The sequence below is a fragment of the Monodon monoceros genome, unplaced genomic scaffold (assembly GCF_005190385.1).
Source record: "Monodon monoceros isolate NGI ecotype Baffin Bay Population unplaced genomic scaffold, NGI_Narwhal_1 Super_Scaffold_3, whole genome shotgun sequence".
Lineage (NCBI taxonomy): Eukaryota > Metazoa > Chordata > Mammalia > Artiodactyla > Monodontidae > Monodon > Monodon monoceros.
In genome coordinates this window covers 63,078,866-63,103,636 of record NW_021703780.1, presented here as the reverse complement: position 1 = coordinate 63,103,636, position 24,771 = coordinate 63,078,866, and the positions used below count along the sequence as shown (strand labels likewise).

The following is a 24,771-nucleotide window of genomic DNA, read 5'->3' as shown; positions in this document are numbered from 1 at the left end:
CCTGGTTATTAAGGGCTTCCTTTACAATGAGTGCCCTTTAATGATTAGTCACTTGGGGCACAAATATGTTAGTATAAACAATGTAAATCTGTCTCTGACCATCTCTCACTGCAGGCAGAGGGGCAACCAGATGTGCTGCTCAAAGTTCCACCCGCTTGGACGATTTTCTCTCAACACTGTCCTTCAGGGTTACCTTTAAGTGGGGCTGTAGTGCTGCATCTGTACCAGCATATTGTGCAGATCCATGTGTAAACCAGACCTCCCCATTCAGCTGGTCATATGGAACTCTTAGGAGGCTCTTGGCATGGGTTAAGGGAGAGGGGGCTTTGCAACAGGAGTCAAAGTTGAGGGAGTCTGAGCCACTTGCTTAGGTAACTTACTCATATCTTTGGACCTGCTTGAATTTGGTCTCTTACATGTTTCCTCCTGATGATGGGTTGGTACTGCACATGCCCACCATTATGGTTGCGTGAATTAGACAACATCTAGTTCATGATGAGTAGCTCATGGTCGTGTGATCACATTATGCCTCATGGTTAGGCATTTAGTCTCTAGCAAGGCCCAATAGTAAGCGTGAAGCTATTTTTTTTTTTTTAAGGTGAATAGTTGTCTGCAGAATATAGATTTTCTCCCACAGTGTAGAGGTTTGGGCTCTCTAATTCTGTTATTTTTGCTTGCTAGACGCCCCATTCAGCATCCCAATTTGCCATGGACACTTCAACTATCACTGGACCTACTGGATCATATATTTGCTGTGTCCTACTAATCAGACCCAATTAGCATAATGCCAATATATAGTGGGCCTGTGTGATATTATTTGTTCAGCATCACTGTGGGCTATATTATAGGAGAACTGATGTAGGCCCGAGGCAAGACTCAGAGGCATATAAAGGGCAGGTAAAAGCAAAGTGCTTCTAGTGGTCCTTGCAAATGAGTATAGAAAAAAAAGACACTAGCTGGGTCAGTAGCAGTATGCCACGTGCCGGGACCATGTTAATTTACTCCAGTAAAGATGCTGGTGTATCAGCTGCCAGATGGGAAAATCTAATTAGTTTAGGATTATCCATAGTCATTCTCCAAGATCCATCCAACTTCTGCACTGGCCAAACTGATGAGTTAAATGGGAATGTGGTAGATATCACCCACCTTTGTTTCTTTCAGGTCTGTGATAGTTGACATTAATCTCTAAATCTCCTAGGTAAGGAGTATTGCTTCTGGTTTAATATCTTAGTAGGGAGGGGATGTTCTAGGTGATTCCCACTCAGCTCTCCCTATTTTAAAGACCCTTGTCAATTATGTCTGTTCTCAATTATTCATCTAGGAACTAAGGAAATAACCGCAAAATGGGTCCATGGAACAGTTGGGTCCACTGTGAGTTGGACTTGAGTTAAGCTAAGCACTCCATCTGTTACCTGAATACCATAAGCCCTCACTTTGACTGGTCGGCCACAGTGGCACTTTGGAACCTCAGGAATTAGTTATCCCTAAAAGGTCTGGGTATTTCCTTTTCTCTAATCAATAGTCACTCTTGTAAGTGGCCTTTGGGGAAGCGTAGAGGCAGGATTCACGGTATGTACTTGTGGGAACAATGCAGGATCCTTCCTTAAGGGGTCCTGGGTTTGTGAATTGACTTGGGTCTGGAAACTGGATGAGAGGTCTTGATCCTGACTTATCAAGAACAGTTTTTACTACCAGGGGTAAAGTTTTTTCCTATTATACAGATCGATCTATACAACAGGAAAAAACTTTTTAGCAGGCTCCCTATGGAACACTGAAATCAATTAACTACCACTAAAGCTCCTGGTGGGCCAAGGCATTCTGATTACTAATACAGCCCTGCTGCCTTTTATGGCAGATGTACCCACCTTGTCTTTGGCAAGTAAGTGCTGCCACTTGGCCTCTGCTATTCTAGGATCCCACGATCCCTATTGGAATCAGAGAATCCACTTCAGTGATAACATCCCCCATGGTCATACCTGGGGGTTGTGACAGCGCCTGTATGGCCTGCAAAGCATAAATATTTACATCTGGCCCTTTACAGATAAAGTTTGCCAACCCAAGTCTAGGGGGACAGGTACATACTACACAGGAGAACAACCACAGAGCTTTTCAAGGATGCAGGTGCTCCCCCTGACTAATGTATTTCTCAGTGCCTTCTGGGAATTCTTGTGCAACTTAGATCACAGATGAAAAATCTATTGAACATTTCCGTCTTCCTAAGCCTTTGGATTCCCTGCCGTGGAAACTTTGGCATCTCTCTCTCGTTAAACGTAGGTCGCTGTTGAGTCCAAATTTTAGTCAGCCAACTGAGTGAGCTGTTAGAGGCACTTCTAGCTGCATAAGTTAATTAAATTTGGAATATCTAGTAGGTGAACCTGTATCAATAAAGTAGGCCCAATATAGAATTATATTCTACCCTCCTTGGTCAAATGTCCTTAGAATCTATTTCTACACACGTTCCCCAGGTTTCTGCCAATATGTTATTACCAGAGTCTTTTTTTGCTGTGCAAGCTATTTCCTTCAGGATCATAGTGTGTACCTGTTCCCCTAGACCTGGGTTGGCACTTGGTCTCTGTCACAAATACTCAACTCTACTGCTGTAGCACCAAAGCAGCCCTAGACAGTACGTAAGCAAATGAGTGTGTCTGTGTCCATTTGTTTGTGGACACTGAAATGTGAATTTCACAAATTTTCTTTTCTCTTTTAATTTTTTAAACCATTAAAAAGTGTAATAACCCTATGGACTTTGGGTGATAATGATGTGTTAGTGTAGGTTCATTGATTGTAACAAAGTGTACCACAGTGGTGTGGATGTTGATGCAGGGGGGTGGATGGTGGTACAGGGGTATTTGGGAAATCTGTGTACCTTCTGTTCAGTTTTGCTGTGAACCTAAAACTAGTCTAAAGTCTTGGGTTGTGGGCTGTACAAAAACAGGTGGCTGGGTGGATTTGGCCCATGGACTGTAGCTTACCAAACCCTGCCCTAGAGCATGCTGAGATTTGACCTGGTTATGGGTCTCCGGCAACAGAGGGTGGTTGTGGTGGGCGACGAGGGAAATGAGCGTCCTCTTTGAAAGCATCTGCCCCGGCTGAAGTTTTCTCAGGGATTTTAATCAGGAAGCCTAGTATCTCAGGCACCAAAGGGCCAGCTCCTTCTCTGGTGTGGCCCAGAGTGACTTGGGGCATCAAGATTATAAATTTCATCTAGCTATAACTAGTTGTCTCCATTCCAAGTGTCATTATTCCATTCTTTTCCAGTCAGTGTCCTAATTTCACATGAGAAACTTGGTGAGACTGTGAGTTCAACAAATTTTGTAATGCAAAAAAAATTTATTGTAAACAATTTTAGACCTGTGGGTACAGGAAATAAGAGATTCTTTGGGGCTGTGATATACACTGTCTGGTTTTCAGGCTAACTCTCAGGGCTTGCGAGACCTGAGTTTGTCATTTTCTTTCTGTGAGCACTCAGTGTGTTCAGTAGGATCTATCCATACTACAGTTATGGTAGTCATCGTTGCCACCATAACATTCAAGTACAGCAGCTGGTTGGGCTCCCCAGGTGCTTGCTTTAGTTTACACTTCAGCACAATCACAGTTGATAGCTCAACTAATCGTATTGCCACTGTGTGCCATGGATTACTTAGCATCCTATTTCCCATTGGTAAGGTGCTTGTTAGCATTGCACTTAAACCCAAAGGTGTGACAAAAATCAGTCCCCACATCCCATGTTTGTAAGTCTGTCTTCTGGAATCACCCTGCTTTTGGTACCAATTCTGTGTTGGGTCCAGTCAGGAAACAGAAACATAGTAATTTGAACAAAGGAAAGTTAATATGAAGAATTACTAACACATAGAGATTACCCACTAAAGGGTAAAGAGAACTCTGAAGAATAGAGGAATAGCAGATATGGGGACTGAGGCAGGGTATATAAGAAAGGGATGTATGTAAAAGAGAGCCCACCCAAGGCTGAGATTCAGGCATCTTTGAAGTCCACTGGAGTGTGCAGAAGTTCCTGAGATGCCACAGGCTGAGGACTACCACTTGCTGGGGTACCAACAAAACTCTCTAGGAAACTCACTAGGAGTTGGCCGGGGTGACAGCTGAACTAACGCGAGGTCACCTGTGGGGTGACACTGAAACTCGTGGAGGTGAGCACCATTCGGTGTCCCACACAGCAGCAGAGCACTGCGGGAACAAAAAGAGAAGAAAACACATTGGAACCAGGCACATTTTATTCATTGCTTTATCCCTGGAACCTGGAACATAGTATGGATACTTAAATGGTTGTTGAAGGAATAAATGAGTACAGCTCAAGATAACATTAGATTGTTGGTATCTTTGTTATGTTTGATTCATTCAACTTAAAGAAAAACTGTAATTCGACCTGGTCCACCAATTGAAATTGTTAAATGTGAAATTCTGAATGGCTGAGTTAAAGGATACCTTCATTTGGCTTAAAGAAAATTGATCACCTGCTAGGGCACTGATGGACCCCTCTTCTGAAGATTTGGTGTGTGTTTGCATGCACTGTTAACACACCTTTCTTTAGAAGAATGGGCCACAGTTATAACCTGAGGCACAAAAGTGAGTTTTCGTTGCATTTTTTTTCAGAGCAGAGAGGAAGCTACCGCATCAGATGCCTGCAGTGATAATCCTTTTATCAGGCATTAGTAAACCAAAGAAACAGAGGTGTGTTGGGGCTAGGAGGATTCTGGCAGATTATTTGGCCTTGCCTCCCTCGTCGTCATCGTTGTATGGTAGTTAGGCAGAGTAGGAAAGAAACATGCCTCCGGTTGTGTGTGGAGAAGAGGGGGATTGAAACCTCACCCTGCACGTAGCTGGCTGCCTCGCTGTGCTGCCCCAGTAGAAGGTCTCATTACATGTTAGCTCTATGTCCGGAGGAGGAAGGGGTACAAAAGTCGTGGGAAACCAAACCCTTCCAAGACCCCACACTGCTGACAGACTTGTTATCAGAGTATGAAGAAATCTTTTTGAATCTGAGGGAACCAGAAACAGTAAGAGAGTCAATTGTTTGGACATTAATTTCCTTCTTGATTCGTATGTGTTGTAGTGTTCCAGATCATATTCTATAATGAGAATGTTAAATATCTATGAATAATTTGCCCTACTTGGGAAAGTGTTTTTTCATTCTCAGTTTAGAGCTGGAATGTCAAGTATCCATAGTTGTCTGGAACAAATCGGCAGAATGAGTAGAAGTCAGTGAAATATGGGCTGAATGCAGTTTAATGTTCACATGTGATTTCTACCACAGTTGAATTTTGATTATGGCTACTTGTAAAATGTTTTCTGGCTTTAAACCAAAACAATTTAAATACTTCCATTTATATACCCTGTTTAGCAGAATGTGAAAATAGAAATGGGGCTTATTATGAGTTATTGCTATTTTGAGGGAATATTTTAATTCCTATTTTGTCTGAAGAAAGAGCCTAGTTTTTATCTCTCTCTACTTAGGGTAGCTGTCTCTCGTGTCACAGGTACACAACAGTCATGGTTTATGATGTCTGTTGCCCTGACATAATTATTAATTGTACTGCTTTTACTCTCAAGTGTATTAATCTGCTCTGACCAGGCAGACTTAAGTCTTTGAATAGGCTGATTTAGTTTAACATAAATTTCTATTGTTTAATAACCCTGAACATTTAGAAAAAGTAAATTATATACTGATTATATTTTAGTATTCAGCAAAAAATATAATGTGAATAAAATTAAATGGAACAAAGGTATTGCAAAAAGTAGAATCTTAATTTGAAGGTTGTATCTCTAAGAAAAGCCCACCAGAGTTACTGGTATTTTTATGTCCAGATTAATTTTTTCCCCTCCAAATTGCAGTCATTTGTTCATTCAACAACCATTTATTGGGCACCATCTAGGTGTTAGGCACAGCATATGGGGCTGGGAATACTGAATGGGAAGACACATTCCTTGCTCTCAGTTGGCCAGCCACAGAGCCATTGAGCAATGTCTTATATCACGTGTTTACGGGTAAGCACAGGCTGCCATGCAAACACTGAGGAAAGAAGTCCCTGTGTTTAAGAGGAGTGGTACACGCAGGTGTTTCCTAGAGGGTGACCCTAGGAGGATGAGTAAGCTTAGGGCAGGCATACAGTATGGGGGAGCAAAGTAAAGTATTCTAGATGGATAGAGCAGCTCATGTGAAAGAGTAGAGGAATGTGGGTAAGGAATAGTATGGTTAGCTGGGAATGACACTGAAACATTAAGACTGGCTTATATAGGATCTTATGTGATAAATTTGCTCTGTAATCTCTAGGTTATGGGGAAATATTTAAGGGTTTTAAACCAGGGACTAATATGAACATGTTTTATGCTAAGAAGAGGAGCGTCAGACTAGAGGCAGAGACTCTTTAGTTGGTTGTTCAACTTTTCAAACAGATGGGCAATCTGTCCCTCATCCAACCCTAGTTGTTTTTTGGAAGCAAATTCCAGGCATCATCATATTATCCTATCTTTATACCTGTCTGTATCTCTCAAAATCGATTCCTTTTTAAAACATAATTACCCATTCACACACACACCCCAATTCATAATATCAGATGTCCACTCAGTTTTCAATTCACCAGTATTTTCCCCAGTTATCTCATTTGCTTGTTTTTTAATAACTGGTTTGTTAGAATTAGAATCTAAAGTTCTCTTAATCCATAGATTCTTCTATAGGGGATTTATTTTCTTTAACACAGTTTGGATTTTGTTTATGTTTTAAAGATGCTTGAGATTTAATTGTGCTTATAACCAGAGGAGGAGAGTAGAGATTAAAAAGCAAGTCTAGGAGGCTGGAGGACTGAATGGCAAGGGACAGTATGAAGGGCGTACTTGCATAAATGCTGTCCTTGGAAAGGAGAATATAAGAATGCATTTCTTATATTCTCTAGTTGGGCAAGTTTTTTTTTTTAATTAAAAAAAAAGATGGAAGATTATACCTCCCTCATAAATAGGAAGGAAAGGAGTAATGGTGGACTCATGTAGGTAAGTTTTCAATGGAGGACAGGGCAGTGGAAGAATATTATTTTCTATAAAGTAAGAGTTTATATGTTGGGATGGAAAATGCTGGAGAAGAGAGTATATGTAACAGCCTCTTTGGAGAACAAGAAAGGAAGTTGTGTAGAGATACATGTTTTTATAGGAACAGTGTACTGTTCAGTATGATAGTTGAGTGTCATGGGAGGTAAAAGGAACAGCTGAAAACAATGTAGTGTTTATAGCTAAACTATTGCTAACTTAAGGTGTATTGTGGCCTCATGGTGGCATCCTTCACCTGAGCCCACTCTGGGGAGCATCCTGCAGGATTTCTGGTTTAAGCAAAACGAGCATACTGTGTGTGTGTGTTTTGGTTTTTTTTTAATGACATTTCCAAGACAAGCATGCTGGTTTGTTTTACAGCAAACCGAAAGGAAACTGTTAACTCAAAGTCATCATCTCTCTCCTGCTTGAGACCTTCAATGCTTCATTGTTTTCAAATATTGTTAGAGCTATGGAAGTCTTTAAAAAAAGTCTCCGGCCATTTTAGGGATGGTCAAATATTATTCAAATCAGGAAGGTTGGTGGGCTTTTTGCCTGTTTAGTACAGAGGAGAAAGACATCCTAATATAGTTGGATATGAGCATTTAAATCTATTAAAGAAAGTAGAGTTGGTGGAAAATCTGAGAAAGTTAGCTTTCTTCTGTCTTTTTTCTATTTTTAGAAAATAGAAGTACTTAAATTTTTATTTTGAAATAATTGCAAATATACAGACAAATGAAAGAAAAGAACAAATAAAACAAAGAACTTTTGTATGTTTTTCCAGATTCACCAATCAATAGCATTTTGCCACGACTGCTTTGTCTTTCTACAATCAATGTATGTATGGATATACACGTTGTTTCCCTAGCCAATTTTGTTCTATATTTGTAATAATAATCTAAGACATTCTCACATGTATTATAGTGTCAACAGTAATTGAAAATATCACTTTCAAAGACTGCCTCCTGTCTTATCTGTGAAGCCCTCTTGCCAGCATTAATTTTCTTACTTCTATGTGTATACTTTAAACATCTCCATTGTACAGTTTAGCCCTTAGTGAGATATTGTTTTATTTTCTCATTTCTCAGATGGCTAAATTTCTATCACAGAACATAGTGAAGCCTGAACTTTGTCTTCGACTTCTTGACTCCGGGGGAAGAGAGGGGAGGTGTTGGGGGAGGGGGCTAGAAGAATGATAGTGGTAATACATAAGCCTACAGTGTAGTATGGAGAGGTGTGGACTAATATAATAGACTTTTTTTTTTTTTGCGGTACGCGGGCCTCTCACTGTTGTGGCCCCTCCCGTCGCGGAGCACAGGCTCCGGACGCGCAGGCTCAGCGGCCATGGCCCACGGGCCCAGCCGCTCCGCGGCATGTGGGATCTTCCCGGACCGGGGCACGAACCCGTGTCCCCTGCATCGGCCGGCGGACTCTCAACCACTGCGCCACCAGGGAAGCCCTATAATAGACTTTTATAAGTGGAAGGGAGCTTAGATACCAGATATTGGTAGTGTTTTGATGATATGGGTGAGAACATTGAGGTTTGAAGGAATTCAATGAGTTAATAACTAAGGTCTCTCCAAAGAGCTGGACTAGAACCTTAGTCTACTGCCCCAATCTGTGCTCTTTTTTGCTTCTTTATCTTTTTACTTGACTCTCTAAGTAAATAGAATTCTCTAGAGGGAGAATGTCTCTAAATACTCTTAAGGCATCAGCTCTCAAACTTTTTGGTATCAAGACCACTTTTTACTCTTAAAAATTGGGAAACTTTTGAGGGTGATGAATAGGTTCTCTCTCTTGTGGTGATGGCATACATAGTCAAGATTAATCAAAGTATACAGTTTAAATATGTGGAGCTTACTGTATGTTAATTGTACCTCAGTAAAGCTATTTACAGAATTTTTAAGGACCCCAAAGAGCTTTTGTTTATATGGGTTATATCTATCAATATTTTTCAAATTAGATATTACAACTGAGAGACTTTAAAAAAGTATTCGTTAGGGCTTCCCTGGTGGCGCAGTGGTTGGGAGTCCGCCTGCCGATGCAGGGGACACGGGTTCTTGCCCCGGTCTGGGAAGGTCCCACATGCTGCGGAGCGGCTGGGCCCGTGAGCCATGGCCGCTGAGCCAGCGCGTCCGGAGCCTGTGCTCCGCAGCAGGAGAGGCCACAGCAGTGAGAGGCCCGCGTAACGCAAACAGACAAAAAAAACTACTTTTTTCCGAAAGGGTAAGAAATGTAAGGAGAATCACAGCCTTTTAAAGTTTATTTTAGAACTGAGATAAATTAATCCTATGAAATCTTACTGTTTTAAAAATATTTTTACTAATTTTTTAAAAGTTTTAAAAATAAATATTTTTTTTTATTTGTGGCTGCGTTGGGTCTTCACTGCTGCGCCAGACTTTCTGTAGTTGTGGTGAGTGACGACTACTCTTCATTGTGGCGTGCGGGCTTCTCATTGCGTTGGCTTCTCTTGTTGTGGAGCATGAGCTTTAGGCGCGCGGGCTTCAGTAGTTGTGGCACGTGGGCTCAGTAGTTGTGGCTCGCAGGCTGTGGAGCGCAGACTCAGTAGCTGTGGCACACGGGCTTAGTTGCTCCATGGCATGTGGGATCTTCTCGGAGCAGGGATCAAACCCGTGTCCCCTGCGTTGGCATGCGGATTCTTATCCACTGCACTTTTACTAATTTTTAAAAAAATAAATTTATTTATTTATTTATGGCTGCACTGGGCCCCCGTTGCTGCGCGTGGGCTCACTTCAGCCGCGGCGCTACTCTTCGTTGCGGTGCGCGGGCCTCTCATTGCGGTGGCCTCTCCCGCCGCGGAACACTGGGCTCCAGGTGCGCGGACTTCAGCAGTCGTGGCACGTGGGCTCAGGAGTTGTGGCTCGCGGGCTCTAGAGCACAGGCTCAGCAGCTGTGGCGCACGGGCCCAGTTGCTCCGCGGCATGTGGGATCCTCCCAGACCAGGGCTCGAACCCGCGTCCCCCGCACCGGCAGGCGGACTCCCAACCACTGTGCCACCAGGGAAGTCCCACTTTTACTAATTTTAAGAGCTATTTATTTCTCCAAGTTTTTGTTTCCAAAGAGAATTATTAAGCATATATTCTATTAAAACACCAGGGACCTGGTAGAAATCAAACCAACAGAGAATCTTCTTTTCTTTTTTTTTAATTGAAGTATAGTTGATTTACAGTGTTGTGTTAGTTGCCAGCGTACAGCACAGTGATTCAGTTTATACATATGTGTATATATGTGTGTTTGTGTGTGTATATATATATGTGTGTGTGTATGTGTATATATATATATATATATATATATATTCTTTTTCAGATTCTTTTCCCTTATAGTTTATTACAAAATACTAAGTATAGCTCCCTGTGCTATACAGTAGTGTGTATATGTTAATCCCAACCTCCTAATTTATCCCTCCCCGCCTTCCCCTTTATTTATCCAAGTTTTTACCACTTTTTCTTCTTCCCTCCTCCATATGCTTGTGAACCTTCCTAGTGACACTGTGGTTTGTTCTTTGATTCATTGTAATTTTTCTGGCTTAAGCAAATGACCAGTACTTCCTGCTGAGTACTTTTGTGCATATTATATCTTGCCAGCTTTTGGGGGGATATAAAAATGAATAGATAAATCAAAGGTCTTAAAATTTAATTTTAGAATTAAAATGCATTTTAAAAATTATATAGCACAACCCTATTGTGTTTCATGTTTTTTTGTGTGGATTTGTTTTGTTTTGGTTTGGTGTTTTACTATAGATGAATGGTTTGTGGTTCTAAAAGTCTCAAGGTCACACCCAAAGTTAAGTGACAGAGCCAGGACTGGAATCTAGATCTCCTGATTTGCAGTCCAGTTTTCTTTCTTTAATATATTTCTTTCTGATTTAGATTTCTAGCATGTGAAGAAACCTTTAGACAGCTCTAGGCAAAATACATATTTCTTACTTTTTAGACTTTTCCTCAATTAAAGGAACTGGGCATTGCATTTTCATCTTTGTTGGCTGCCTACAGCTAGTTTTTTTGTTTTTTTTTTTAACATGTAAAGCTTTTAGAATAACATATTTGGCTCAAAAGTCTCTTTCTTCTCTCTTGCTTTTCTCACCTCCCCCTTTTTTCTCTCTTCCTCTACCTCTCTTCCTCCCTCTTTTCCATTCTTCCTTCTCTCCCTCTGTCGTCCCTGCCCCCTCTTTGGCTTCATTCTCAGGCAGATTCTTTCAAGGTGGGAAGAATGATTACTGGCAGCCCAGGTGTAGTGTAGCCTTATGGCTCAAGTTCTAAAATGTCTGTATATCAGACTTCCCCAAAGGACTTTGGGTCTGCCTGAATTACAAGTATACTTGTTTGGCCAGGAAAGCAAAGTACCATGATGGACAGCCATACCAGGATCACCTTGAAGGGACTGCGGTGGTTCCCTTTAGATGGGATATAGGCAGACAACTCTTGGATGCCACTCTGTTTGGCCTTTGACACCCTAGCTATTCTCTAGCTGCCCTCTATGGAGAACTGCTGCCCCCAGTAAGTGTGTTCCAGCTAAATTGGTGTGCTCCTTACTTTCCCGTTCTTGCCCGTGGTCTTAACTCATATTTTCCTCTGCTGGATATCTTCTCCACTTTGTCTCTTTCTCAGTCTCCCAGCTCCATTTAATTATATCCTCCTGACTATCCTTCCAGATCCAGTTAAATTCTAATCTCCTGTGGAAAATATTCCAGATCATCCCATGACCATATTATGTGACCTTTAAACTCCGGTAGCAACACTTAGTACGTGTTATTGTAGACACTTATCCTATATGACCCATTATAGTTGTGGGACTATCATGTTCTTCATAGTTTTCTAAGCACTTTCACATATCCTCCCTCAGCCTTATGAAGTAAGTAAGGCAGGTACCAGATGTGAAAACTGAGGCTTGCAGAGATTTGCATTGTTGGGTATATCTTAAACCCTCAGCTAGACTAATACTTGCTGCTCGGTTTTCGTAGTGCCCAAGTACAGTGTAATGGTGATGATAGTGATCAGTGTCCGTGAGAGCAGGACTTTTCACCATTTGGTTTGCTGCTGTATCACTAATACCTAGAACAGTGACTGGCACATAGCAGGTGCTTAAATAGATAATTGAATGAGATATGGTTTAAACTTCAGGGGCTTGGACTAGGTGATCTCCTAGGTGCCTTCTTCTCTAAAATTCTAAGGTTGCCGCTGGGGCAGGGGATGGGGGACGGATTTGGAAAGAGCCAAGGACGTGAAATAGAAGCAGTCACAGATTTGTTTTTTTTAGTTAGTAATATGCAAATTATGACCACTAATACTGTTTATAAGAAATCTATCTGTCAATTAATAATTCAGAGTAAAATAATTCTTATTGGTGCTTCTTGTTTTTCTATTTCTTTTTTTGAACTCCCTATAAATAACCCAAATCATGTACACCAGCAGTGTACAGCAGATAGGGAAAGAGATCAAAAAGTATTGAGGGCTTCCCTGGTGGCACAGTGGCTGAGAGTCCGCCTGCCGATGCAGGGGACACGGGTTCGTGCCCAGGTCCGGGAAGATCCCACATGCCGCGGAGCGGCTGGGCCCGTGAGCCATGGCCGCTGAGCCTGCGCATCCAGAGCCTGTGCTCCACAATGGGAGAGGCCACAACAGTGAGAGGCCCGTGTACTGCAAAAAACAAAACAAAAACAAACAGTATTGAAAAGGTGGGAAGTTTGCCTGGGGAAAACTGAAGTGAAGAACCTCAATCTCTTTTTTTTTTTTAATATTTCATATTTCTTGGTGCTGTTAATTCAGAGCTGTGTAATCACCAGTTGATTCGTTCTTGCTATCTTATTGCTCTCCTGAGGATTTTATGTCTTTTGTTTCCGTCAGCCTGGCGACTTTTTCTCCAGCACCATCTAAAAATCAGAATGTGGCAGATATCAAACTGGCCCTGTATATCTGCTGAAATAATGATGAGTACATATAAGCTACTACAGAATATTAAATCACACAGTTAACCCAGTTGGACTATAGTCAGCTCTGGAGAACTTCCTTGTGTTGAAATGCCATTTAAAGTTGGCTCTCTTAAAGCCAAAGGAGGGACAGAAAAGAGAAAGAATCCTGGGGAGAGATCAAAAGGGGGAGGGAGGGAGTGCTTTGAGGGGATGGAGAGGTTGCATTTTAACCTCTGGAGGTCTTAGACATGAGTTTGCCAGGACCACATTGCAGGATGTTTTAAGTCCCTTCTGGTAGTAGATGCCATAACTGAGCTGTATTGCTGAGTTTTTCTCTAATCCCTGTCCCCAGGTTGTACCATAACTAATGGTGTATTTACTTCTGTACCTTTGTCATTTATTGATAGTTGACCTAGGGAATAGCTATGTGTGGAACATCCTCTACATCCATTGTAAGCTGTTATTGATGAAAGATGATTATGATGATCAGTTTCCGTCTTAAAAAGATATTCATGACAGATACTGCCTGAATCTTAGAAAAAGTCTCTCCTGAAGAATTGATTTGCTTCCTTCTCTTATAACTTATAGCAGAAGTTTCTTAGTTGTGTGCAGGTCTGGAGGCCTGGAACCTTCAGAGAAGAACAACTGCTAGAGGCTGTCTTTGACAGGTAGAACTTGGGAGGCTTTGTCATGTACAGTCTACCTTCAGCAGATAAGTTTCTCAGAGATTAGGCATTTCACTTATATAAGAAGAGTTTTAATTATACAATTATAATTGAAATATCTTAAGTAAAAATACAGTATATTATCCCCCTTCCATTCTTGCAGGCATGGAAGATAACTTAAAGTCCACAGATTTATTATGCTTAAGTAAAAATGTTTAGAGAAAAAAAAATGGCCTCAGATATCTAACATTCTCTTGGGATGTGTTCCTGAAGGAACATTTCAGGGAATGTAATCTAGGATAAATATTTTGTTTCATTCCTCTTCCTCCTCTTTCCTCAAATGCTTCAGGTAGTTGAAATCAGATTTTGGTGATTCTATGAAACATGAAAATAAAGGACAATCATGAAGGGGAAAATTTGTACCTCAAGGCAACCTGATGAGTTAGCTAGTAATAAAGGAGGGACAGTCCTGCCACTTACCCTCGAAGTTTGTCTTGAGATTAGCAGCAGGTATCTGGATCTTTTTGAAGTACCCTGTGGTTGAGCCTTCTCCTTTTCCCAGGTACATCTTTTTAAAGTCCTAGTCTTTTTTCCAGAAGCAGGGCAGTAGGGAAACTTCAACTGTGTTCATACTGTAGCTATTCAGCCTTTCAAAACTTCTTTCCTCACCCACTTCCATACCCTTCTCCACAAAAATTCATAGCCCCCAACAAGGGAAGTATATGCTAAAGGCACATACCTGGGAGTCCTAGATTTTTTTTTTAACCACTTTATTGAGATATAATTTACATACTATAAAAATTCACCCATTGTAAATTTACAGAGTTGTGCATTCATCACCACAATCCATTTTTCAGAAATTTTTTTTACCACCCTTAAAGTTATCTTGAGTCCATGTACACTCAATCCCCATCTCTATTTACAGTCTAGGCAACCAATGATTTGCTTCTTATCTTTATAGTCATCTTTTCTAGAAAACTCATATAAACAGAATCATACAGTATGTAGTCTTTCATGTCGTGCTTTTCTCACTTAGCTTATTAATGCTTGTAAAGTTCATCCATCTATGTTGAGGTGTTTATCAGTATTTCATTCCCGTTTACAGCTGAACAGTATTCCAGTATATGTACCATATTTTGTTTACCCATTCATCAGTTGATGAATTTTGGGTTTGTTTCCAGTCTTTAGCTATTATGAATAACATAGCTGAGAACATTCATATATTGTCTTTGTATAGATATTTGTTTTCATTTCTCTCGGGTAGACACCTAGGAGTGGAATTACTGGGTCATGTGATAAGTTTAACATTTTAAGAAACTGTCAAAGTCTAGATGTAAACTCTTACATTTTTCAACAAGGGTGCCAAGATAAGTTAATAGGGGAAGCACAGTCTTTTCAAGAAATGGTGCTGGGAAAACTGGATAGCTGTATGCAAAGGAGTGAAGTTAAGACCCCTACCTAACACCATATAAAAAATTAACCCAAAATGGATCATATACGTATATGTAAGAGGTAAAACTATAAGACTCTTACAAGAAAACATGGGCATAAATCTTTGTAACCTTAGATTAGTCAGTGGTTTCTTAGATACGACACCGAAAGCACAGATGACCGAAAAAGTACATAAACTGGACTTCATTGAAATGAAAAACTTTTGTGTTCCAAGGACATCATCAAGAAAGTGAATCTTACATTTCAATAATAAAAAAACCAAGTAGCTTAATTTAAAATTGGGTAAATTATTTGAATAAACCTTTCTTTGGGGAAAGAAAAACATAAAAGTGACCTTAGATAAGCACATGAAATAATACATAACATCATTAGTCATCAGGGAAATGCAAATCAAAACCATGATGAGGTACCACTTCACACCTATATCTAGAATGGCTAAAATAAAAAAAGATAATAGCAGGTGTTGGTGAAGATGTGGAGAAATTGAAACCGTCAGACATTACTGGTGAGATTATAAACTGGTACAGCCATTTATATACATTTATGGAAAAGTTTGGCAGATCCTCAAAATGTTAAACATAGAATTGCTGTATCACCTAGCAGTTCAACTGCTGAGCATATATACCCAATAGACTTGAAAACGTATGTCCACACAAAAACCTGTACTTGAATGTTCATAGCAGCATTATTTACAAAAGCCAAAAATAATCAGATGTCAACAGTGGTACCTTATAACTTTTGTTTCCTGTTTCTATTTGAAGGGTCTCCAACTGAATTCCTTGAAGAGAAAATGGCCTACCAGGGATATCAGAACAGCCAGAACTGGCCAGAAAATACAAACTTTTGCTTTGAACCCGAGCAAGTGGTGAATCCTATCCATACTGGTAAGTGCAGGGCTTGCTTGTGACTGCTGAATGTGAACTATGACATAAACATGGAAAAGCCACAATCACCACTATTTAAGCTGTTTTCCAAAGCAACTGCAACATTTTATATTCCCACCAGTAAATGAGATAAAACATTTCAGCCTAAATATAGCTTGTAAAGCACAACCAAGGTATAATTATTTCCCCTGAACATTTAGTTGACCCTTTCTCCTTTCTATTTATCCCTTCTTCTGAGGCAGGTACCCCTTTGTTTTCTCCCCTTCAAAACCTGTTTTGAGTAAAAAGCTGAAATTCGTATTCATTGAGGACTAAATGACCAACAGTACCTTAGAACCTTAGTTCTTCCAAAAGGAATTATTATAGTACTAATAGCACCATTTGTCAAATGCCTGTTTTGTGCCAGGCACAGTACTAGAGCCTCAATATACATATTATCTGCGTTTCTTACCTAACTCTGCCAAGTATATATTATCCTCATTTGACAAAAAAAAGAAAACTAAAACTTATACCCAATTTGTATAAAATTCTAACTAATTTATAGAGACAAAAAAAAAAGCCTATCTGTAGTTGCCTAGAGTTGGAAGTGGTGGGAGGGATGGACTGCAGAAGCACCTCAAAGCAGTAGTTGATACCTCCATGTCAGAGTTAATGAGGTTGAGAGCTCAAGTTATTTGTTTCCACTTATATATGGTTTCTTTTTTGCTGTCTAACTTAAAAGGTGCCCATAACTGGTTCCAGATGTTTTAGTACTTGATGTTTTGTACCACTCTCCAGTCATTAGCTGTCCCAGATATACGTAATTTTTGAAGAAAGCTTTAATGAGATGTAATTCACATACCATACAATTCACCCATTTAAAATGTACAATTGAGTGGATTTTAGTATATTTACATATATGTACAGCCGTCACCAGAGTCCATTTTAGAATATTTTTTGTCACCTCATAAAGAAACTCAGTACTCCTTAGATTTCACTCCCATCTCCTTATCCACCCCAGCCCTAAGCAACCACTAAATCTACTTTCTGTCTCTATAAATTTACCTATTCAGGACATTTCGTATGAATGGAATCATCATGTTAATATGTGGTCTTTTGTGACTGGCTTTTTTCATTTGGCCCAGTGTTTTCAAGGTACATGCATTTTTTGGCATGGATTAGAACTTCATTCTTTAAATGGGCATGTAATATTTTGTATGGATGCACTGCATTTTGTTTATTCATCAGTTGATGGACATTTGGGTTGGTCTCCCCTTTTTTTCCCCAAACTATTGTAAATAATGCTTTCTAAAGCATTCGTGTACAAGATTTTGTGTAGATGAAGGAATGTAACCTGGATTGGAATTGCTGATCATATGGTAACTTTGTTTAATCATTTGTGGAATTGCCAAGCTGTTTTCCAAAGCAACTGCAACATTTTATATTCCCACCAGTAACCTATGAGGTTTGTAATCGCTACATCCTTGACAACACTTGTTTTCCCTTTTTAAATAATTATAGTAACCTAATGGGTGTGAAATGGTACCTTGTGGTGATTTTGATTTGCATTTTCCTAATGGCTGATGATGTTGATTATCTTTTTATCTTTTCATGTGCTTATTGGCTATTTGTATATCTTTCTTGGAGAAATGTGTATTCAGATCCTTTGACAGTTTTCTAATTGGTTGATCTTTTTGTTGTGCTGTAAGAATTCTTTATATTTCACATACTAGACGCTTATCAGATTTATGATTTGCAACTATTTTCTCCCAATTTGTGGGTTATCTTCTGATTTTCTTGGTAGTGTCCGTGGAGCACAAAAGTTTTTAATAATTAATTAATTTTATTTATTTTTGGCTGCGTTGGGTCTTTGTTGCTGCACATGGGCCTTCTCCAGCTGCGGCAAGCAGGGGCTGCGCCTCACTGCGGTACACAGGCCTCTCATTGCGGTGGCTTCTCCCGTTGCAGAGCATGGGCTCCAGGCGCATGGGCCTCAGTAGGTGTGGCACATGGGCTCAATAGTTGTGGCACATGGGCTCAGCTGCTCCGCGGGACGTGGGATCCTCCTGGACCAGGGCTCCAACCCATGTCCCCTGCATCAGCAGGTGGATTCTCAACCACTGTGCCAGCAGGGAAGCCCAGTTTTAAATTTTGATGATGTCCACTTTATCTAGTTTTTCTTTTGTTGCTCAAGGTTTGGTGTCATATCTAAGACTCCATCGCCAAATCTGAGGTCATGAAGATTTATCCTTATGTTTCCTTCTAAAAATTTTATATAGTTTTAGCTCTTATATTGAGGTCTTTGATCCACTGTGGGTTAATTTTTGTGTATGGTGAAAGGTGTAGGGGTCCAGATTCATTGTTCTTCATGTGGATATCCAGTTGTCCCAGCTCCATTTTTTGAAAAGTCTATTCTCTCCCCATTGAATTGTCTTGGCACCCTTGTTGAAAATTTGTTGACCATAGATATACAGTTTTGTTTCTCAGCTCTTAGTTCTGTTCCATTGTTCTGTATGTCTGTCCTTATGCCAGTACTACACTGTCATGGTTACTGTTGCTTTGTGGTAAGTTTTGCAATTGAGTAGTATGAGTCTACCTACTTTGGTCTTCTTTTTTTTTTTTTTTGCGGTATGCGGGCCTCTCACTGTTGTGGCCTCTCCTGTTGCAGAGCACAGGCTCCGGACGCGCAGGCTCAGTGGCCATGGCTCACAGGCCCAGCCACTCCGCGGCACGTGGGATCTTCCCTGACTGGGGCACGAACCCGTGTCCCCTGCGTCGGCAGGCGGATTCTCAACCACTGAGCCACCAGGGAAGCCCTGGTCTTCTCTTTGATGATTGTTTTGGCTATTTTGTATCCTTTGCAATTCCATATTAATTTTAGAGTCAGCTTGTGAATTTCTATAAAGAAATCAGCTGGGGTACTTCCCTGTGGCGCAGTGGTTAAGAATCTGTCTGGCAATTCAGGGGACATGGGTTCGATCCCTGGTCTGGGAAGATCCCACATGCCATGGAGCTACTAAGCCTGTGCACCACAACTACTGAGCCTGCGCTCTGGAGCCCGCGAGCCACAACTACTGAGCCCTCGTGCCACAACTACTGAAGCCCACACACCTAAAGCCTGTGCTCTGCAAAAGAGAAGCCACCGCAATGAGAAGCCTGTGCACCGCTGCAAAGAGTAGACCTCACTCGCCGCAACTAGAGAAAAACCGCAGGCGACAACAAAGACCCAATGCAGCCAAAAATAAATAAATAAATTAATTAATTAAAAGAAAAAGAAATCAGCTGGGATTTTTGGTAGGAATTGTGTTAAATCTGTAGATCAATTTGGGGAGTTTTGCCATCTCAACAATATTAAGTCTTCCAATCCTTAAACTTAGAATGTGTTTATATCTTACTTCTTTCAGCAATATTTTGGTAGTTTTCAGAGTGTAAGTTTTATACTCCCTTTTGTAAAATTTATTCCTAATATTTTATTGTTCTTTATTCTTATGAATGGAATTGTTTTCTTTCATTTTCAGATTGTTCTGAATCTGAATTGGTTTTTGTATATTGATCTTGTATCTTCCAACCTTGCTGAACTCATTAGTTCTAATAGTTTTTTAGTTGATTCCATAGGATTTTCTGCGTATAAGATCATGTCCTCTACAATAAAGTTTTACTTCTTCCTTTCTAATCAGGCTGCCTTTTATTTCTTGTCCTTGCTTAATTGTCCCGACTAGAACCTTCAGTACAATGTTAAATAGAAGTGGCAAGAGCAGACTTCCTTGTTTGTTCCTGGTCTTAGTTAGGGAAAGCATCCAGTCTTTTACCATTAAGCATGGTCTTAGCTGTGCGGTTTTTGTTGATGTCGTTTATCAGATTAAGGAAAATGCCTTCTATTCCTAATTTGTTGAGTGTTCGATTTATCATGAAAGGGTATTGGGTTTTGCCAAGTGATTTTTCTGCATCTATTGATGATCATGTGGTTTTATTTTTTTAATTCTCTTGTTATGTATGTATTCCATTAATTGATTTTTGGATGTTAAACCAATGTTGCATTCCTGAGATGGATCCCATTTGGTCATGGTATATAATGAGTTTTATATGCTGGCACATATGTAAACATTTGTTGAGGATTTTTGCATCCATGTTCAGAAAAGATACTGGTCAGTAGTTTTCCTTTCGTGAGATGTCTTTGTCTAGTTTTATATTAGTCTCATACAATGAGTTGGGAAGTATCCTCCTCTCTTTAATATTTTTGGAAGTGTTTGTGAAGAATTGATTTTCATTCTTCTTTAAATATTTGGTAGATTTCATCAGGGAAGCCATCTCAGCCAGGGCGTTTCTTTGTGAGTAGTTTTTAATTACTAATTCAGGGCGATGGCTCCAGTGATCCCCACCTCCTAGTATTCACACCCTTGTGTAGTCACCTTCCACATCGTACCATGCTTGGGCTATGTGACCAATAGAATAGATGGCAGAAATAATGGTATGCCATTTCTAAGATTAGATTACAAAAGACACTACAGTTTCTGTCTTGGTCACACTGGGTTTACTCACCCTGGCGATAGCTGCTGCTGTGGAGAGGCACACGTGGGGAGGAACAGAAGCCTCCAGTTAACAGCCACGTGAGTAAGCCATCATCATGTAGGCAGGTTCTCCAGCCCCAGTCAAGTCTCCAAATGATCGCAGCTCTGGGCAGTACCTTCACTGCAGCCTTGTGAGAAACTGTAGTGGAGGTGGGGAAGAAATAGATTCTGGGAGACATTTTTTTTCATTTTATTTATTTATTTTTTGGCTGTGTTGGGTCTTCGTTGCCGCACACGGGCTTTCTCTAGTTGCGGCGAGCGGGGGCTACTCCTCGTTGCGGTGTGCAGGCTTCTCATTGTGGTGGCTTCTCGTTGCGGAGCTCAGGCTTCAGTAGTTGTGGCATGCGGGCTCAGTAGTTGTGGCTCGTGGGCTCTAGAGCCCAGGCTCAGCAGTTGTGGCGCTCGGGCTTAGTTGCTCCGCGGCATGTAGGATCTTCCTGGACCAAGGCTCGAACCTGTGTCCCCTGCATTGGCAGGCAGATTCTTATCCACTGCGCCACCAGGGAAGCCCCCTGGGGGATATTTTCAAGGTCAAGTCAGCTGGATTTCCTGACGACTTGGATGTGGTGTATGAAAGAGAGAAACCAAGGATGACTCCAGGGTTTTGGACCAAAAAGATGGAATGCCATCAGAGATGGGAAGAATGTAGGAGTGATTTGGGAAACAGGTTACATTTTGGCTTTATTTTATACATTAAGTGTTGGCAGTTTGATACCTAAGTCAGGAAATAAAGGGAGAGGTTGAGATGACTGGAGATACAAATTTGAGTGTCATCATCTTATAGATGGAATTTTAAACTGTGAGACTGGATGAGATCACTAAGAGAGGGAATGTATGTAGGTAGAGAAAGAAAAGGTCTTCCTCTGTCCCACAACCACTCAGTTCTTTAGTGCTCAGCTTAAATATTTTTCAAGTGAAGACCTTCCTTGACTTGAACTAAAGTATATCCATCTCCTAAATGTTTTCAACCCTGATTTATACATCTTTGGGCTTTTAGAACACACAGGGTCTGCCACATCATATGCACCTAGTAAAATAGTAATGAATAAATGACAGAACTTTGTAGAAATCTTTGATTTTTACATGTGATTTAGCATTCTTCCCCTCCTAATGTGCGAACCATACAACAGTTATTCTCATTGCTGGTTTAAGTGTCCTGTTTTCCTTCAGCGGAAGTGTGAGAGGCAGAGCAAGCAGCAGGTACCCCAAACCAAGTTAAGACTGGGGAGAATGAAGCTTTCTAATCTGTCTAGATTCTAGCTCCTCTGCTGTTCTGAAGCAGCAGCACTTGGGCCTCCTCCAGCCCCAGCAGTTTCTCAGTTTCCTTTCTGCTCGTTCATATTCTGCAGTGCCGTGCTCTCTCCTAAGCCTGAAATCCCTTACTAGAAGAGGGGGAGGGGCAGCTGCCTCAGAGCCACAGGAATGAACATTCACTTAAAGCCTGGACTTCAGTGCAGCTGCCTCTGACAATGGAAGTGCCTAAAGGGAATTAGCATTCCCTGAGAAACTAGTTAGAAATGCAGATTCTTAGGACCCAGCAGTGTGTTTTTATAAACTTTCAGGCTAATTCAGATGTGTGTTGCATTTCGAGATGGCCTCCTTGGAGAGCAGAATTCTTGCTTGGCCTAAATGGCTTTGCTCTTTTTTCATGTAAGAAGGTGCAGAGTTTACCTGATGTTTTCAGTGCCTTTACTCATGCCAACTCCTGAGTCTAGAGTTCATTCTTTCCAGGTACCAGCAGTTCACCTTGTCTCATTCAGACAGCTTTTGAAATGCAGTTTTCTTCATGCTCTCCACAGGAGGTGAAAATGTCTCTTTTACTTGTTCTGTGTGTGTGTGTTTTTTTTAATAACCTAAAATGAATGTCTGCTCTGTAAATACATATTGAAAGTTTAATTATATTTGTACTCTCACCTCCTAATATTATAGACTTGAGCATTAGTTGTAGTTTTAGTTTTATGTATTTGTTGGCTGTCTGATTTAGATAATTAAATCTTAGAGAATATGAGATTATGTATTTTTAACTTGTCACAAATGAATTAATGAATATTTGATTCCCTACCACATTCAGTCACATATTATCTCAACATATTTAACTCACTGTTGACGACACACATGTAGCTAATCAGTATTCATCAGAGGATAATAAGGAATGATAATCTTTCTAGTTGTGTTCAATGGGAATGAGTTTTAAATTCCTTCTTTATTCCAGATCCCTTTAAGATGCACCATGATGACAGCCTGGAAGATTTGCTCTTTCTCCCCAGTGGAACAACCAGTGCTTCAGCATCTGCAGAACAAAATGATCCCCTGAAAGACAGTTATGGTATGACTTCTCCAGCTGGGTTTTTTTCTTAACTCCATCAATTAATTTGGCTTTTCACCCATCACCTTTGAAGTGAATCACTAGGCAAAGTCATGTTTAGGGGCTCTGGCTCTGACAAGGCTCCTTCTCGATTAGTCACAGAGAATTCACAGTTGGGCTGCTCAGGTTCAGCTCACCTCCTCTCATGGGATCTTGAATCCTATATCCTAGGGCCAGGTTCTGTCTCCACATTTTTATTAGTTCATGGCCTTCCGCAAGTTATGTCCTCCCTAAACTTTGGTTTCTTTATAAAATGGGGCCACCACTTGTTCTTACCTTAAAGATGTGGTGTTGATGAAATAAAATTTATGTAGAAGTACTTCGCATAGTTTCTGGTACATGGTAAACTAAACGTTAAACAGATCTTAGTTATCAATTAGTAGTTTCCTCATTCCTGGTTTTGTATAACTTAACATGAATGTGGCCAAGGTACTGTAGGGCAGGCAAAACTTTACTTCTACCCATCTTTGGTGTTCAGTTGAGACTCTATAGACAGGTTAATAAGAAAAAAACAAATAGTTTATTAACGCATGCAACATACATCACATGGGAGGAAAGTAACTCAAAGGTGTAGCTTAGAAATTCAGTTTGGGACTTCCCTGGTGGCACAGTGGTTGAGAATCCACCTGCCAATGCAGGGGACATGGGTTCAAGCCCTGGTCTGGGAAGACCCCACATGCTGCAGAGCAGCTAAGCCCTTGCACCACAATCACTGACCCTGCGCTCTAGAGCCTGTGAGCCACAACTACTGAGCCCGCGTGCCAGAACTACCGAAGCCCATGTGCCTAGATCTCATGCTTCGCAAGGAAAAGCCAGCGCACCTCAACAAAGAGTAGCCCCTGCTCGCTGCAACTAGAGAAAGTCCGCGTGCAGCAACGAAGACCCAACACAGTCAAAAATATATAAACAAAAAAACAAAATAAATAAATTTATTTTAAAAAAGAAAGAAATTCAGTTTGTGTAGCATCCTCAACAAAGAATATTAAATTTGTAGAGAAATGACAGGATAAAGGAAAGCAGTTTTACACTTCCAAGAGTCATACTTCGGGAAGGTAAGTGTATGAGAGGGAACTAATGGAGTCAGGTTTGTTTGCATATTCCTTTGGTGCCCTCTCTGGCCTGATAAGTGTCTCTTGCCAGTGAAAGGAAAATTTATATCCTGCCTCTAGGCAGAAAAGGAGGAGCTTTTTCTCAATTTGTTGTTTGCTTAATTGCCTTCAGCTCAAAATTTTTATGTCAAAGGGGCATATTTTGGGGTAACATGTTCTGGTTTCCTTCAGTACCCATCATCAGTAAGTCCCACTTCAAATAATGCTTATAATTTTGTATTTGTAAAGATCCTGGCTAGTAGTTGTATGTTTCACTTATGCTTTTCTTTGGCCTGATGATCTCTTGCAAGAAGGATGTTAAATGAGTTGACTTTGATGCAACCCATCTAGTCTCCTGATTTGATTTTGGCTTTGACTCCTGTTTTTTCAGCTCATTACCTAGGCAGTCACTTAGTTGCATTGACTTCTTTCTTTACAGCATCTTTCTTCTCTTCCTTTGTGCTCCCTCTGCTTTACCCCATGCAAGCCCCTATCACTTCATACCTAGACCACCTCAGTAGTCGCCTATCAGACTTCCTGCTCTCCTTTAAAATTAATTCTGAATATACCTGATCATCTGACTCCCTGTTCTGTATTCATTGTCTCATTTTTATGATTAAGACCGTAAGACAGCTCCCCCACACACACTTTTTTTTTCTCTAAATTCTCTGGTTTTCTGAATTTTTTCTTCTACTGTTTGTTCTAATCCCATTTTCCCTCTCTGGTATACAAGATCTGTTTGAAGCAGACTAATCTCATAGTCCCGGAAACATTCTTGTCCTGTTGGCATCCTCATTCTTTTCTTT

General features: G+C 40.6%; 1 protein-coding gene across 7 annotated transcripts in view; it reads left to right on the top strand.

Moving 5' to 3' along the window:
• Window positions 1-24,771, top strand: part of MAP4 (microtubule associated protein 4) — a 167,884-nt gene that overhangs the window by 92,405 nt on the left and 50,708 nt on the right. For all 7 annotated transcript variants that reach the window (XM_029244327.1, XM_029244326.1, XM_029244325.1 and 4 more), the window contains exons 4-5: window positions 15,843-15,965; window positions 22,725-22,838. In XM_029244327.1, coding sequence (XP_029100160.1) covers window positions 15,843-15,965; window positions 22,725-22,838 — 237 coding nt within the window. The remainder of the gene's footprint in view (window positions 1-15,842; window positions 15,966-22,724; window positions 22,839-24,771) is intronic.